The 18,301-nt window shown below is 42.4% G+C and overlaps 1 protein-coding gene and 1 long non-coding RNA gene across 3 annotated transcripts in view; one reads left to right on the top strand and one right to left on the bottom strand.

Moving 5' to 3' along the window:
- SH3GL1 (SH3 domain containing GRB2 like 1, endophilin A2) overlaps window positions 1-18,301 on the bottom strand; it is a 305,491-nt gene that overhangs the window by 88,750 nt on the left and 198,440 nt on the right. For both annotated transcript variants that reach the window (XM_040322538.1, XM_040322539.1), the window contains one exon: window positions 15,850-16,078. In XM_040322538.1, the coding sequence (XP_040178472.1) occupies window positions 15,850-16,078 (229 nt within the window). The remainder of the gene's footprint in view (window positions 1-15,849; window positions 16,079-18,301) is intronic.
- LOC120911645 lies at window positions 11,083-14,498 on the top strand. Its single transcript, XR_005742425.1, has 5 exons — window positions 11,083-11,750; window positions 11,846-11,948; window positions 12,095-12,194; window positions 12,424-12,492; window positions 12,620-14,498. It is a non-coding gene; the product is annotated as an uncharacterized LOC120911645 (long non-coding RNA).

Below are 18,301 nucleotides of genomic sequence, written 5' to 3' on the forward strand. Positions count from 1 at the left end.
CTCGCCGCTGCCGAAGGACTTTCAGTGCTCATCCCACTTTGGGAAGCTCTACAAGTATCTAGGGTTGTGTTCCGTGGCACTTTGATTTCCCCCTATGATCCCTTTTTTAGGCAATCCGGAATTTGAGCCTGGCCTTCAGAACCCCCAGTTTCTTTGGTTGATGGCTGACGGGCGTACTCATCTCTGGGATTTCTTGGGGTCGGAGGGTAAACTTTCCTCCGCTGCCCTCGCCTCCACTGCAGATCCTCCCTTAGATTTCTGGAATGGTTTCCAACTTCGGCATTTTCTCAATCAATGCTCTTGTATCCCTGGTATCTCTCGTCAGCTCACTGAGCTGATATGTATGTGCCACAAGAGGGAAACCAATTCATCACAGCCTCTCCATCTATGCTGTCTTGACTAGGACCGGCACCTGACTGTTCTCCTACCTTCCTCTTACGGTGGGAATCCGACCTTTCTATGCAATTTACCGACTTACAAAAAAAAAAAGTCCTCCATAGCTACAAAGGTACAATAAACTAGCTATAGGATTCTGACAAGGTGATACAGACATTACACCGTATTTTCCGCAAGTGCCCGATACATGTTGGCGCTGCAACATTGTGCAAGGTACCATGTTGCACCTTTTCTGGGACTTGCAAAAATTATTTAATTTTTGCAAGAGGTGGCTAACACTATTAAAGCATTTGACTAATGTTGATCTAGCGGACAATCCTGTGGCATGCCTGCTGCACCTCACGCAGCGGCCCATCAAAAAATACAAGGCCTCTCTTACCATCCAGCTCTTAAATGTGGCCAAGATGTGCATCCCTTGTGCTGGAGGTCTGTGCACCCACCCACGAGTTCTCTTTGGTTCTCTAATATCAATGAACTCAAGGACATGGAGGACCTTACGCCTACCTTCCACAATCGGGAGTAGTCCTTCCGTGATAAATGGAGACTGTGGCAACACTTTGTTTTCACTGAGGCCTACCTGCAGGTGGTCTTGTTACATGGCTGATTTCTCTAGGACTGTTGCTAGGCTCTGGGGGAGAGAATCCATCTCTCTGTATCTCGGCTCTCCAAGTGGCCATGTCTTTTCTCTTTGTATGCGTTTTCTTGTCTTTTTTTCTATCTCTTTGTTCCATCCCTTTACCCTTCCCGCTGCTCTCTCCCCTTCTGTGTGTACACAGTCAGCTCAGAAGCCCCTCCCTTGTAGTTTCCTTGCTGTTCATATGTATTTGATTATATATGATAAAATCTGTCTCATCATTCAAGTTATATTGCCCGCCAGGGGATTCCTTTTGACCCCGGCACCTCTCATTTTTTATTCCACTGGGTTGCATTATTACGTTAGGGCTTTTTATACAGACTTGGGAAATTGGGGATAATTACTATTACGCCCCCCCAGTTAAGAATATTTAGCATGCCTTGTACAGTAACTTAATTGCCATATTGTGTATGCTTTGATCTGTTGAGTTGTCTTTGAATCAAATGTGGATTTTGATTGTATGTTTTTAGCATATGTATGTCATTGTTTCTAGCCTTAACCATACCTTACCTTCCATTGTATAATGCAACGGTTGGTTAAAAAAAGGAATTTTTTGTTAGAGGCTCGGATGGAGCCATGCTGAGAAAAGATTACTTAACACGCAGGTGTGAGAGCGTGGTCCCTAAGACGATACACAGACCAGAGAGGTAAGTAGACAGACAGGGCATAAAACATTACTGCAGATTCATGACAACAGCAAAATTAGTTTCTTATTTTAACAATTCAAACAATGTTACAATGTCTGAAGCGGATATATATTCTCCTTCTGGGGTGCATTCTTTTGCTGCCTTTCTCTGTTCGGCAATATACTGCAGGAGCTTGGATTAATGAATAAATGGTGCATCACACACCTTAGAGAAAAACGATTCTTGTTTCTTCAAAACACATACAACCTTGTCACAGTTGGTTCTTCAAAAATTAGCCCATTAATTCAGATTGAGTATATGGCTGTGGGAAACTATGTGATTCTTCATTGGTAATACAATTATAAAGGTAATATAGATGCTCATTGGATATTCAATTATTTTTAGTTAAGATTGTTTTTGGGATCCTCTTCTATTTATTTTGACCTTAAAGGGGTTTTAAGGTAAATAGCTTCCTTTACCTTAGTGTAGTCCTCCTTCACTTACCCCATCCTTTGATTTTGCTTTTAAATGTCCTTATTTCTTCTGAGAAATCCTCACTTCCTGTTCTTCTGTCTGTAACTACACACGGTAATGCAAGGCTTTCTCCCTGGTGTGGACACTCTCTACTTTGCAGATAGAGAAAGGAGCTGAGTGTTGAGGGGGGAGGGGGCAAGCAGGAGTGTCAGGACGCCCACTAACACACAGCTCCTGTCTCTATCTGCAAAGTAAAGAGTGTGCTGACACTCCTGCTTGCCCCCTCCCCCCCCTCCAGAGGCTTTCTCCACACCAGGGAGAAAGCCTTGCATTACTGTGTGTAGTTACAGACAGAAGAACAGGAATTGAGGATTTCTCAGAAGAAATAAGGACATTTAAAAGCAAAATTCGAAGGATGAGGTAAGTGAAGGAGGACTGCACTAAGGTAAATAAAGCTATTTAGGGAATTATTTTTTTACCTTTACAACCCCTTTAAAGCAGTATTACACTTAAACACCAACCCTTATTATATTGCAGCTTATCAATTCTTAGATGTAATGACTGCATTAGATTTCTTGTTTAGGCTTTCTTACTGCTATTTTTACCTGGTGATCTAGTCCGTAAGTCTGTTATTCAAAAGCATAATCTCTCTACCAGATGTATCAGTTACAGGGAGACAAACCTTTTACCAATGACAGGAGTGCAATTTTTATTTATGCAAAACCTATATCTCAAAAGGTGAAAGGAACTGTTGCTGTAACTGCTTATAAAGTGTTAGCTGGAGTTTCGCTTCAATTTGTTTGTGTATTTAAATCTGCTAGAACATCTAATACTATCCTTTCCACCAGACTGACAATGCTGCTGTCCAAATTACCCCCCTATGCTCCTTCAGTCTGGCCAGAGGGAAAAGAGCAAAAAAATGGAAAAACAAGTCAAGATTATAGGTCCTATGGACCTATAATCAAAGAGAGATACAGTCTAGTTACCTTTGCCTTTTTCCTTCCCCTTTTGGTTGCCCCCTCTTTTTTTCTATATGTCCCTTATCTTTACTTTGGCAACATCTCTATTGACTATTGCTGGTTGTGAAAACAAGCCCTTACTAGGTCTTTCCTCTTGGTGACAGTGGATTGTGACTTGGCGTATGTTGTGTTTGTGGTGTTTGGCTGGTAGGTCTGCCAAGCGTGGAGGTGGGGGGAGTGCTTTGTTGTGCACTTCCTGGTGGCATTTGTTGGTACATACATGCAAGCTGTTTGCTGATCTCTCCTGCGTTCCGGTTTCCAGTTTGGCAGCCATCTTTGATGGTGTGGTCTTGTGTCATTTCCGCATTTTCGATCTGACAGCCAGCAGCAGCCTCAGGGACGCGGCTTGTCCCACGCCCCAAGCGGCCATCTTAACTAGGTTTGCAGATGACACCAAGCTATGCAGTGGAATAACGTCTTTACAGGATGTCGCCAATTTACAAGCTGACCTCAATGCTCTGTCTAATTGGGCGACTAAGTGGCAGATGAGGTTTAATGTTGATAAATGTAAAGTTATGCACTTGGGGCTAAGAATATGCATGCATCATACATACTAGGGGGGAGTACAACTGGGGGGGATCCATAGTGGAGAAGGATCTGGGAGTTTTAGTTGATCATAAGCTCAATAATGCATGCATGCCAAGCTGCGGTTTTCCAAAGCGAGCAAAGTCCTTTCTTGTATTAAGAGAGGTATGGACTCCAGAGAGAGATATAAATTTTGCCCCTGTACAAATCAAATAGTAAGACCTTATCTGGAATATGCAGTCCAATTTTGGGCACCAGTTCTCAAAAAGGATATCGGGGAACTGGAGAAAGTGCAGAGAAGGGCAACCAAACTGATAAGAGGCATGGAGGAGCTCAGCTATGAGGAAAGATTAGAAGAACTAAATGTACAAAAAAAAGAGACGGACGGAGGGAGGAGTCTAGGAATGGCAAGGTCCACGCGCCGTGGTAGCTAGACGGGAGCTCCGGTCTGCAGGTCCCCAGCGAGATGAGGCTCCCTCCCCACACTGCCGCTGACCCCCCTCCGTTGTGAGGCTCACGGCTACCCGCCCGTCCAGTTCCTGACCCCGCAGACACCGCCGGATTGAGATGCTGCGATCCCGCTACCCCGCTCCGCTGGGCTCACCATCTCCTGCCCACCCAGTCCTGCCGGACCGAGGTGCTGTGACCCCACGATTTCGTGATCGCCGGGTCAAGTAAACTTACCGGGGATCTCTAGCAGCGCTGCGGGTGAAGAGACCGCCCCAACGTGGAATGCGCTGGAGCCGGCTGTAGCGGGAGATGAGGAGCGCCGGTGAACATGCCAGAGGGAGAGCGGACAGCCCTGTCCGTATTGAGGGGGTGAAGGTGAAGCACGCAGCATTAAACCATTAAGGGATTCAAGTGAAGAGCGGTATCTGACTGGTAACCGCCGCCCCCCCCCCCCCCCTGCTCTGCATTATATTCTTAAGGTCACAGGCAAGCAATGTAAGTAAAAACCTTTTTTTTTTCTACAAGCAATGTCCATGAACTATAGAGAACCATAGAGGCAACAAAATGTGAGTACTGCACTGCTACATGCCATACTGTTATATTCTGGAAAAAAGGGGAGATCTGGACAATGTTATTTGCTTGGACAGAATATAGAAAGGTGGAAGTATCACTACATTAGCTCAGATGGTTCTTTACTCCTCAGGTTTACTCTCTCTCTCTTACCGTTTTTTACTGGAGCCTGCAAGCAAAACTTTAATTGAATTTAGGCAGAAAGCGGTTACCTCTCCTGGTTTGTATAGCATTCAGGCCTTTTTCCTTGTTTTTTTTTATCCCCTCATATATACTTACTGAAATGTAAATGTGATGAGTGGGAATTGTGAGCTGTAAACTAATCAAGAATTCCGAACACGCCAAACTACTGGGAATTCAAAAAGCGTAAATATCAACACTAAAGAATGATTTAATAGGTCAGACTCTAGAGCAGAAGAGAGGAATAGGGGGGCAAATGACGATATTTGGTATTGGATAGATACAAAAAAAAAAAAATCATTGGTCATTATTCGCCCCTACCGGCTTGGGTGATTTTCCCACCAAGGAGCCTTGGGTAGCTTTCTGCCCCCTCCTTTCTTCTCCCTCTCTGACCTCCCTCATTCTTGTGACAAGTGAGTATTTCAGTCGCATAAACCGAGGCCACAGTAAAGTTGAGAGGAGGACAGGCTAAGAAACTAAGCACCAAGGCAGAGTTAAATAGAGGAAGTTTTTTGGGCCAAAAATGAGTACAAGGGCCAGAGGAACAAGAGGGGGGGCCACATCAGCCCCCCGACTAAGTCAAAGCCTGGGCCCGATGAATAAATTTGTAACTCATGGGACTGACGGAGATAAACAAGCAGTTGAGAAACACCCAGACCGAGAAGGAGAAGAAAAAAGACAAGACAAAAATGGCTCCAAAAAAAACAGTAAAACAGGACACATTTTCTGAGATTAGGACTGACTACGAGATGGAAACGGGGTTTGAGCAAAGAACGGTTGATGAACAACAAGATAGATCATTATTACCAACAAAAACTGAAATACAAGGTATGTTTGCTGCGTTAGAAAAATCACTTAAATCACAAATGGAGAGAATGGGGCATATGTTGGAAAGATTGGAGGAAGCGGAAAAAAAAGCCGATTTCAATAAAAGCACCATTAGAAAACTGGAGGGAGAAATTCAAGATATAAAAAAAGAACAACAGGAACAAGCGTATAAACTCGAAGACCAAGAGAATAGAGATAGAAGGAAAAATATCAGGATACGCGGAGTCCCAGATTCTTCTCAGTCAGAAAATCTTCCAGAAATAATAAGGAAAATTTGTAATCCACTATTGGAAAGAGAAATATCTTCCCCATTAAGAATTGAACGGGCGCATAGGATAAGAAAGCCAAGAGAAATATCACAGGAAAGCCCTAGAGACATCATCATAAGATTCGAAAGTTGGGAGGAGAAAAATCAACTATGGAAAAATCTAAGAGGAAAGTCTCCAATAAAATTTGAAGAACATAATATCCAAATATATCAGGATCGATCTCAAGAGACACTCAGAAGAAGAAGAAAACCAAGACCATTACTAAGGGCGCTGCAAGAGCAAGGAATACAGTACAACTGGGGTTTTCCTGCATGCCTGATTGGCAGAAAAAAACGGGGTCACTGCAAGACTAAGATTTATTGAAGAAATACGGGAATTCTGTCAAAAATTTGACATTACATTACCCACCAGTTAACTAAATAAAGGGGGAAAAAAGAGGGGAAGAAAAGGGATTAAAAAAATATATATAATAAATCAGGGGAAGAGGGGGGCGGGAGAGGGGGAAGGAAAGGGGAGGGAGTACAACGGGGATTAGTAAACTATAGAAAGAAAGATCTGGGGACCGGAAGCCCCGTAAATATCCCGGTGAGAATCCACTAGGAATAGGGGATACGGGACCATGGCGAATAGTTTTCCACCTCATTAATAGGAGCATAAGAGCGAAAAAGGGGGTGCAAGAGGAGATGCTCCATAGCAAGACCATAGGGTCAAGGTTACATCAAGGGGAGAGGGGGAGGGAGGGATTGGGGGGGATGGAAGGGTGGGTGGGAGACGGAAGGGTGGGGGAGTGGGTAGTAGTTTAGGTTCGGTTATCTGTCTGAATGAGGGAGGAGGGAGAAAAAAAAAACACATGTCTAATGTAAATTTTATTACATACAATGTAAGAGGCCTCTGTTCCCCAGAAAAAAGACACATGGTCCTAAAAGAAATTGAAAGATATTCTGCAGAAATAGTCTTCTTACAAGAAACACATATAACGGTAGATTCCAGTGTCAGACTCTATTCTCTGGCAGTCCCAACATGGTACTATGGAGACTCCCCACAGAAACGATCTAAGGGGTTTGCCATAGGGATAGGGAAAAATATTAGCTTTAAGGTGGAAGAAAGAAGAGTTGACCCAGAGGGTTGGTATCTGTTTTTAAGAGGGATCCTATAAGGGAAAAAATACACATTAGCAAACATATACTGCCCCAATAAACACCCCCAAAAATATCTTAGGGGGATTCTAAATGCATTAATGGATTTTAAACAAGGTTATGTAATTTTAGCAGGTGACTTTAATTTTACATTGGAACAACATCTTGATAGTGCGTCTGGCGCACAGAAGCGAGGTTCTAAGCAACTGCGATTATTGAAAAAAAAAAATGTCAACCATCAATTAATAGACCCGTGGAGAATTGCATATCCCTATAAAAGGGACTATACATATCATTCATCTGTGCACGACACGTACTCAAGATTAGATTATCTAATGGTGGATCACGGCGTATTGGAATATGTAAATAAAACCTCAATAGGTATTATCTCAATCTCTGACCACGCCCCGGTAATAGTTAGAATATGTTTCAATGATATAGAACAAAGAAAAGGGATGTGGAATTTAAATGAAGATCTGATAGACGATATCGAAGTAAGTGACAGTAAAAAAAGAGATTGAGCAATATTTATTGACAAGTAATACACCGGACGTTAGTTCTGCGACAATATGGGAAGCCCGTAAGGCATGCATTAGGGGTAAGTTAATCTCTATAGGGGCAGGGGAAAAAAGGCAAGAGAAGCAAGCAGAAAAAATATAATAAGGGAGTTACAAGACCTTGAACAAAAACATAAAAATCAAGGAGAAAGCGAAACATATCAGAAAATAGTCATAAAAATGGCCCAACTGAGAGACTTGATGGAACTCGAAACCGGAAACATATATAAGAACATAGCAAAAGAAAGATACAAATGGGGGAATAAACCGGCGAAATATCTTGCTAGATTATCTAAGGAAAAAAAAAACATAAATTATATTGAAAAAATAAAAAATCTAAGTAGGGCAGATAAAATACAAGACCTCTGAAATTGCAGAGGCCTTTCAGACCTTCTATAGTGCATTGTATTCCATCAGAAAGGGAGAAACTCAGGAGCAGAAAGAAACTAGGAAAATAAAAATTAAGGAATACTTAGAGGAAGCTAATTTACCAACCAAAGCTGTCGCAAGACAATGCCAAACTCCTAGATGACCCAATAACGCAGGGGGAAATTTATAAAGCCATCCAAGAAACATCTGGAGGTAAGAGTCCAGGCCCGGATGGGTTACCGATTAAGTACTATAAAAAATGTAAAGAACTCTTGGTCCCAGAGCTATGTAACTATTTCAATAGATTGGGAGAAAAGGAAGAAATAAGGAAAGAATCTCTCCTTGCCAACATATCAATTATTCCTAAAATGGGAAAAGATGGCACTCTTTGTTCCAATTACCGTCCAATAGCATTATTAAATGCTGACATTAAGGTTTATGCAAAAATATTGGCAACGAGGATAAAGGCATTAATGCCGGACTTAATAAACACAGATCAGACGGGATTGGTAATAGGGAGAGAAGGGAGGGATAATAGCCTAAGAACTCTTCTGCTTTTACAGGAGGATGAAAAGAAGAAACCCCCAGTCGCACTCATGTCAATAGATGCTGAAAAAGCTTTTGACAGAGTCGACTGGGGGTTTATGATGGAAACTTTGCGAACTACAGGATTGGGACCTAGATACATGAAACGGGTGAAAAACCTATATAATTACCCGACGGCAAGGGTGAAGATCAATGGGAGTGTGTCGTCTGAGTTTTAAATGATGAACGGAACCAGACAGGGCTGCCCGCTCTCGCCCCTCCTCTATGTACTATCATTGGAACCATTATTGGCCAGGATACGGAGCAATCCGGGTATAGGGGGGGGTGAGAGTGGGAGAGGAGGAGCACAAGGTTGCGGCGTACGCAGACAACATACTCCTATACGTGGCCAAGCCTGGACACTCGCTTCCCAATGTAATGAGAGAAATAAAAAAATATGGGGAACTTTCTAGTTTTAAAATTAATCCTATGAAAACGGTAAAAGACGAAAAGAGAAGTAACCCAGGGACGGGATTCTCTCTAACGAGGGTCATAATTAATAATGTTTATTATAAAAAAAAAAAAGAAGAACTAAATGTATTCACTCTTGAGAAGAGGAGAATTAGGGGGATATGATCCACATGTACAAATATATAATGGGTCCAATTAGTGAACTTGGTGTTGAGTTATTCACTTTACAGTCAACACTGACGACAAGGGGGCACTCTTTACGTCTAGAGGAAAAGAGATTTCATCTCCAAATACGGAATGGTTTCTTCACAGTAAGAGCTGTGAAAATGTGGAACAGACTCCCTCCAGAGGTGGTTCTGGCCAGCTCAGTAGATTGCTTTAAGAAAGGTCTGGATACTTTCCTAAATGTACAGAATATAACCGAGTAATAAGATTTGTAGGTAAAGTTGATACAGGGTAAATCAGATTGCCTCTCGGGGGATCAGGAAGGAATTTTTTCCCCTGCTGTAGCAAATTGGATCATGCTCTGCTGGGGTTTTTTGAATTCCTCTGGATCAACTGTGGGTATGGAGTTGGGTGTATGGGATTGTACTGTGTTTTTTATTTTTTTGTTTATTTTTTATTTTTTTTTGTGGTTGGACTGGATGGATTTGTGTCTTTTTTCATCCCGACTAACTATGCAACTATGCGGCCTCAACGGCCACGCTCCCGGCCATTAGGAGGGATGGTGCATCAGGCTAGTAAGCCTTATTAAATATGGAACACATTGTTGCCCACCCAGCACCTTATGAGCCAGCCCCTTTAGAGGACTGGCAGTGATGGGGAAGCTTGCTGGGAGATTGGGTCCTCGGGAGACCTAGGCACCCCTATGGACATTCCATACCCAATGGTTCACCAGCAGAGGGCCTTTGTTTTTTTACATATATCCATCAACTTTGAATCTCTCCTTCTCTGTTACTCTGCCGACCATTTATTTATCTTCTGGTAAGTGATGCTCTTATATAAGCTGTGGCTGTACCGTTAAGCGTTGATATGACAGATGTTGGTTATTTCACCTTATTTTTAGTTTGAATTGGAGATATTACTATTCCCTACTGTTAAGGGATACTTTGGAGTAACTACTTCTGTACTCTACAAGTGAAGGTCAAGTAGAGCTTATTTGAGTTGTGTATTTATATTTTGGTTATTTTACGACTATATACCAGTTTACATTTTTGATACATGAGGTTATATAATCTCCACCTCTAGTTGTTCAGTTTGGGGGTGTTGCATGGTCTGTTCCATTTCTATGGGTTGGTTTTCCAGTTTTGGGTTCCTGTTCACTTGTCTCTACATAGCCTGAATGGATAAGCTGGGCCCATAAGGTATTGCATATACTACTCTGTGGTGGTGTCCCCCCCCCCTTTTCCATGGGATAGGGGGTTCATTTGAATACATTTATAGATATGTATTTATAGATAGGTTTCTACATATTTCATCTATACGATTATCATCATCCGGTAATTAGTCAGATGATGAGAGACTAAAGCCCTGAAGAAACGCGTAGGCAAGCTGGTTTCTGTTGTCATTATAATTTAAAGGGTCACTAAAGGAATTTTTTTTTTTTTTGCTGAAATAACTGTTTACAGGGTATAGAGACATAATAGTTAACCGATTCCTTTTAAAATTGATTAAAAATAGATAAAAACCAATCATATAATGTGCCTGCAGTTTAGTTTCGTTTTTGCTGTTTGCTGGTTCTCTGATGTACAGAGAGCCAATAGAGGGCAGTCAGCCAATAGAGGGCAGTGATCCTTTGTCTAAAACTCCTCAGCACCAATCCAGTTTAGTTTTACACACAGTAATCACACCTCCTTGATTAGTCACCACCGTGAGAAATCTCCCAGTACTGTGGTGATCAGACAACCAGGAAGTGTCCAAAACAGAGAGGATTTACAGCAACATCAAAGCAAAAACGAACAATGAGAACATGAAACCAGGACTGCAGTAAGGTAAAGGAAGCTATTTAGCAAAAAAAAAAAAAAAAATTCCTTTAGTGACCCTTTAAACACAGAGTAAACACAGTTGATAATAAATGGTTTCAGCCAAATACTAACCATGAGTGAAAAAAAAGTGTGTTATTTTTCTTAGTCTCTTAAAAACGGCCAAGTCGTCATCAATTCTGCCAGGGTATGTAAACCTATGAGCACAACTGTATATATTGTTATATGCATACGACAACCAATATTAATGAGATTTAGCCTCGTTTTTGCATGAGGTTGTTTTATTTTATTTCATCTTAGTACTGTAAATCAGTTAGAGACTCCAGTAACATGGCCACAACTTCCCCTCCTGTCAGTTTCACTGACAACACAGCCTCTGTCCATCTGTGATCAGCTTGCTTTGATTGCTGTGTGTATTGTTACACATACTTCTCTGAGCCTACTTGTCCACTGATGGGGTTAAATTTTCTCCCCGCCGTGTTGACTCAGTAAGCTCCTTGTTTGATTCATCCCACCTGTCATCCTATCAAGCTTCTCCACGCTGCTATTCGGGTCTATTGCGCGCAGTGCTTTGGGGGTTAATTATCAGCTGTGTTTGGCCCACCCGATATCATGTGATGTTCACACGTCACATATCGAGTTAGGACAGGCTATTTAAACGGCGTCTTGCTGTACACTTTGTGCAGAGCGCCGCAGGATCATATGTTCAGTGAGCACTCATGTTCCTAATGCTGTGCAGGTATGTTAAACTCATCGTGTGCTATCTCTGCATAACTGCTTTGATGGATTTCACTCTATCTAACTGCAATTGCGCTTGCTATATATGTTCTTTAGTTCCTTTCTTGGACAAAGCAGCCGATTCCCTTTGGCTCTATATACACCAAGCTTACTGTGATTTTGCAACACTACCTTCGATCCTTATACAGATCTTATACAGGTACGTGTATCTTTCTGCAATAATCTTTAATGAGCCACGGCTCTGTTTTGATACATTTACATATAGCTTAATTTTCCTTTCATGGTTGTCCCGTTTGGAGGCTGGGACACCTTTGTAATTTTAGCCACTTGTTATCCTTTCAACAGTTATTTTGTGAAATCCACATGATTCCTCCTTTGAACTGAACACTGCAGCTTAATTGCTCATTGATGCCCCTGGTCATGAATTCCTTAAACCGTTATTTATGTAAGTTACTAATGTTCTATTGTCTTACAGCAATTATTGCTAAACTATGTTAACCAATTTTTTGGTCATCTTGCTTTGATCATATATCTCTAAATAATAATGATTTTAATTCACAGCCATTCCTTATGTTTGGCAACCTTTTTCTTATTCCCTCTGTCTCACTTGCATATTAACCCTTACCTGACTGTCCTTTTGTGACCATTCTCAAACCTTTCCTGCTTAATTGCAGGATTACGCACATGACCATTTGCACCTTGGCGGGATTCTGTGTTTGTCGCTGGCTGTGGGCAACTCGTGGGTAAGAATGTGTGGTTTTTAAGCTCTGGAACCATTTTATTATTATATGCTATCCCAGATGTATGCTACCCAGTAATTGGTTTGTGTATCATATCTCACTGGTTAATGCTTTTGTATATACCTTTCAGTTGTATATTTTGACTGGATATCGCTCCCTCCCCTGAAGAAGCGGAAGTCCGCGAAACATGTAGGGTCCATGCGATTTCCTTTTCCAGTTGCATCTGCATTTTCAACTGACTGATGCGTTGTTATCCACTGAATGCAATCAACAAACTGGTTGTCCACCTTCTTTTAAATTATTGTATTGTATTTTTTGGATCTTTTTGTATATATGAATAAAATATTTTTGTATATTTTGAAACAAGGAATTTGCGCTTTCTCATTACAATCAATCTGTTAAAATACGCACCGTAAATTATCCCCTCTCCTTTCCTATTGGAAAAAACTTTATCTATCTAATTGGGATTAGGTGCCTTTCCTTGGGTGAATCTATACATTCTGGACCATATTTACAATGGCCACAACTTGTTTATATCAATGCTGGACTCTGGAAATATGGCCGCCATAAGGTTTCTGATATAGATAATGCAGCGCCCTTTAGTGTTCGTCTCGTATGAGGTTACATAAACCTGCCTGTGTGAGCACCGCTATTCCAATTGCCCCAGGGACAACGTCTTATACGACGAAGCATAGGTCGGGCAGACGTCGGTATGCCCGAAAGGGGTGCCAGCCACTGTTTTTACAGAATGATTGTAATCTTACTGTTACTTGTACCATGTTCCATACATGCCTGTGAGAATATCATCAAGTTACATTACTGTGGAGAAGAGGAGATGCATTCAAGTGGTAGAGCTCAATATTTGATTTGCCTGCTGAGAGTCATTCCTTTGTGGATATTTATCCATTGATGTGTTTCTGACCTTATTCTTACCTGTGGGAGTGGAGCACATTTCGGGTGAAATAGCATGGAGATCATTATGGATTTTAAGTGGAACTTCACGTTTTCCTTCTATGGACATTGGGACTGTTCTCATGTTATCATTTGTGGCACACTGCACTTTATATGATTTAAATGAGCGTTTTTTTAAGCACTTTATATCTACATGAATTATACTACTACTGTTTTTAGCAATGTATTCTATTATGCACATATAGACAGCGCAGCATTTTTCTTTATAGTGTTTTGTAAATATTGGTGTGCATCTGTCACACATACTGATTACCATATTTTTCTCACTATAAGACACACTTTTTCATCCTCAAAAAATAGGGGTAAGTGTCCCTGCGTCTTATGGAGTGAATACTGCAAGGCCCGGCCCCCATCGCTGCCGCCGTGTCAGAATACAGACACTCGGCTTCTCTGTGTAAAAGAGAGAGGACAGGATGTGAGGCAGGGGCATACCAAGTGGAGCGGGGGAGGCGGACTGCCCCAGATGCCAAAACATGGGGGGTGTCAGTGGCGTTGCTATAATGGTGCGCTGCGCACCCAGGTGAGTTGACACCCGCAAGATGTGACACCATCCTGCAAGTGACAAGAGCCCTGGCTGGCTTTTTGCTTTCAGCTGGAACACCCCCGGCGCTGTGGTCTATTCCAGTATCACTTCCTGCCTCTCTCCACTGGCCGCTGCTGCTGCAAAATATGTCCTCAGTACTCCTTAGCTGCTGCCTGGGTGTATCTGACGCTGAGAGACAGCCAGAGGGGATGTGCATTGTAATGGCAGTGTCCTCCACTGCGTGAGGTGAGCTGGTGATAAGGGGGATGGGAGGTGTGGGCTTGCATGGTATCCACTGTTTATCACCTGAGCTGTTGTAATAAAAGAGGCTGAAGGGGTGTCTGTGTCTGCCCTGCCACCCTGAGCTAATCTGGGAAGGGGGGGGGGGGGTTGCTGTGTGTCCACCACCCAGGTATAGTGTAGCGGAGCTGATTTGATAGGGGAGCTGGTATTACTGTGTCCACCACCCACCTATAGTAGTAATATAATATTAAATATTTTAGTACATCATTTGGTTCAGAATATTTTTTTTCTTGTTTTCCTCCTCTAAAACCTGGGTGCGTCTTATGGTCAGGTGCGTCTTTCTGGAGCGAAAAATACGGTATTTATATTATCACTTAGCTTGGAATTAATTGATTATTGGCATTAACATCACCTAGCACAGAATATATTTTAGCAAGGAGATATTCAGCTTTATCGCTAAAGAAAAACAAAAAAAAAAAAAACACACACTGGGCCGGATTCAGATACCTGAGCGTATCTATCCGGCCGGCGTAACGTATCTTAGATACGATACGCCGCTGTAACTTTGGGCGCAAGTTCTGTATTCAGAAAGAACTTGCCCCCTAAGTTACGGCGTTGTAACGTATGTGGGCCGGCGTAAGCCCGCCTAATTCAAATGGGGATGTTGGGGGCATGTTTTATTTAAATTTGCTTTGACGCGTATTTTACGTTTTTTTGAACGACGGCCATACTTAACATTAGCTACGCCTCATTAAGCAGGGGTAACTATACGCCGATAAAAGCCTAACGTAAACGACGTCAAAAATTGCGCCGGCCGAACGTACGTTGCTGAATCGCCGTATCTACCTAATTAGCATATTCCTTGCGTAAACATACGGAAGCGCCACCTAGCGGCCAGCCTGAAAATGCAGCCTAAGATACGACGGTGTAAGACACTTACACCATTTGGATCTTAGGGATATCTATGCGTAACTGATTCTCTGAATCAGGCGCATAGATACGACCGACCGCACTCAGAGATACAACAGCGTATCGTATCTCATCTCAGAATCTGGCCCACTATGTTCAATATGTTCCTAAAACACAGGATAAAAGAATATAATAGATGTGCCTTTACAACCACTTTAATACTGCATCCATGTAATACAAATGTTGGCCATATGCAGGCAGATAATAAATACAGAGATAAGTGATCTGCTGTGATCACTGATGAAATCCTAAAAATAAATGATTATTCCCATTCCAAAGATATTGGAAAATACTTGTTAGCAAGCAAGAATGAGCAAGGCTAATCTGTACATCAGGGATATGCAATTAGCGGACCTCCAGCTGTTGCAAAACTACAATTCCCATCATGCCTCTGGGTGTTATGTTTGTGGCTGTCAGAGTCTTGCTATGCCTCATGGGACTTGTAGTTCTGCAACAGCTGGAGGTCCGCTAATTGCATATCCCTTCTGTACATCTAAACATTAAAAAGCATGCTTCCATTTGTCTTATTGCTTGTAAAATGTAGCCAGTGCAAGGGTTCTCTAAACACCAAGTACGGTAGCTTTTAAAAATAAAAGACAGATTTATCTATGTGAAAAAATGTGTTCTGGTCTTGTGTTGTATGTTAAGAATACCTGATGGTCTGACTGAAGAGTTGCAAGAGATTCCACCATTAGACTGTTCACTGTCAGCATAATCATAGGCTTCCCTTGGCTTAGGTTTGTATTCTCTTTTGGGTCTAGAGGAGGCTTCACGAACTCTGTCCTTTAATTTGTCAGATAATTCATCCAGAATTTGCACAGCCTGCCTGTGATAATCCAACTGTGCTTCCACCAAAGCTGAGAGCTGACTGACTTGCTCCACCTAGAGGCATATGGCATAAGACAGATTTAGAATTGCAAAAGAAAATTATATTTCATAGTTTTGGACTCAGTCTAAAAGATAAACATGCCCTAGTAGCCAAATTAGAAGGCTATAATTAAAAAAGGAAAACAAAAAATGTAGTAACTGATACACAGCAGACAAAAGAATAAAACATGCATTCAACTCCTTTTAAGCAAATGTAAAGAAAACCATTACCCTCAATCCCAAAAACACGAACTCCCCCCTATTGTAGGCCCAACCCCTTGAATACAGAGATATGTACAGGTAGGTGGTGAAGACCTGTACCAAAACATACCAGCGTCACAATTTTAGGATTGGAATCTTGAATTTGGTATTGTTGGTAAGTTACAATGTTGTATCCTTGAAATTTTACTCTGTGCAGTTGGCTTTGCACAAAGCAGCCTGGATCCTCCTCTTCTCAGGTCCCTCTTTACTGCTCCTGGCACCTCCCTCCTGTTGAGTGCCCCCAAAGCAAGCAGCTTGCTATGGAAGCACCTGAGCTGAGTCACAGCCCCGTGTGTCCCTGACCCGGCCCCACCCCCTTCTCTCTTCTGATTGGCTGACTTTGATTGACATCCGCGGGAGCCAATGTCATCGCTGCTGTGTCTCAGCCAATCAAAAGGAGAGTCTTGGACGGCTAAGACACTTGTGGTCATCGCTGGAGAGAGATGGGGGGAGGGGGAGCTCTGGACATCTGCTTATAATTATTATGAGAATACTACAATTCTATACCAGTTGAAACAGGGGATTGTACACCACTGGTATAGTCCCCATGAAACTTTATTGGAGACTGCTCAGACAGAACACCATGACAGAACCATGTTCTGTCTGACCAGTCTCTAAGAAAGTCATCTGCTGCCTCTGCTGTGAGGGGGCTCTGTGCTGGTCAGTACCTGCCCTTAACAGCTTAAGTCTTCAGGTACAGTGGGGAAAAAAAGTATTTAGTCAGCCACCAATTGTGCAAGTTCTCCCACTTAAAAATATGAGAGTAGCCTGCAATTGTCATCACAGGTATACCTCAACTATGAGAGACAAAATGTGGAAACAAATCCAGACAATCACAATTATGGTGGGAAAAAGTTCATCTCAATACTTTTTGATATATTCTTTGTTGGCAATGACAGAGGTCAAATGTTTTCTGTAAGTCTTCTCAAGGTTGTCGCACACTGTTGCTAGTATGTTGGCCCATTCCTCCATGCAGATCTCCGCTAGAGCAGTGATGTTTTGGGGCTGTCGTTGGGCAATGCGGACTTTCAACTCCCTCCAAAGGTTTTCTATGGGGTTGAGATCTAGAGACTGGCTAGGCCACTCCAGGACCTAAAAATGCTTCTTACGAGGCCCTCTTTCATTGCCCGGGCAGTGCGTTTGGGATCATTGTCATCCTGAAAGACCCAGCCACGTTTCATCTTGCTGATGGGAGGAGGTTTGCACTCAAAATCTCACGATACATGGCCCCATTCAGTCTTTCATGTACACGGATCAGTCTTCCTGTTCCCTTTGCAGGAAAACAGCCCCAAAGCATGATGTTGCCACCCCCATGCTTCACAGTAGGTATGGTGTTCTTTGGTTGCAACTCAGCATTCTCTCTCTTCCAAACACAACGAATTGTGTTTCTACCAAACAGTTCTACTTTGGTTTCATCTGACCATATGACATTTTCCCAATGCTCTCTAGCAAACCTCAAATGGGCCCAGACAAGTACTGGCTTAAGCAGGGGGACACGTCTGGCACTGCAGGATCTGGGTCCCTGGCGGTGTAGTGTGTTACTGATGTAGCCTTTGTTACGTTGGTCCCAGCTCTCTGCAGGTCATTCACTAGGCCCCCCGTGTGGTTCTGGGATTTTTGCTCATCGTTCTTGTGATAATTTTGACCCCACAGGGTGAGATCTTGCGTGGAGCCCCAGATCGAGGGAGATTATCAGTGGTCTTGTATGTCTTCCATTTTCTAATTATTGCTCCCACAGTTGATTTCTTCACACCAAGCTGCTTGCCTATTGCAGATTCAGTCCTCCCAGCCTGATGAAGGTCTACAATTTTGTTTCTAGTGTCCTTCGACAGCTTTTTGGTCTTCACCATAGTGGAATTTGGAGTGTGACTGATTGAGGTTGTGGACAGGTGTCTTTTTATACTGATAAGTTCAAACAGGTGAAATTAATACAGGTAATGAGTGGAGGACAGAGGAGCCTCTTAAAGAAGAAGATAC

This window comes from Rana temporaria, chromosome 1 (assembly GCF_905171775.1).
Source record: "Rana temporaria chromosome 1, aRanTem1.1, whole genome shotgun sequence".
NCBI classification, from domain to species: Eukaryota; Metazoa; Chordata; class Amphibia; order Anura; family Ranidae; genus Rana; species Rana temporaria.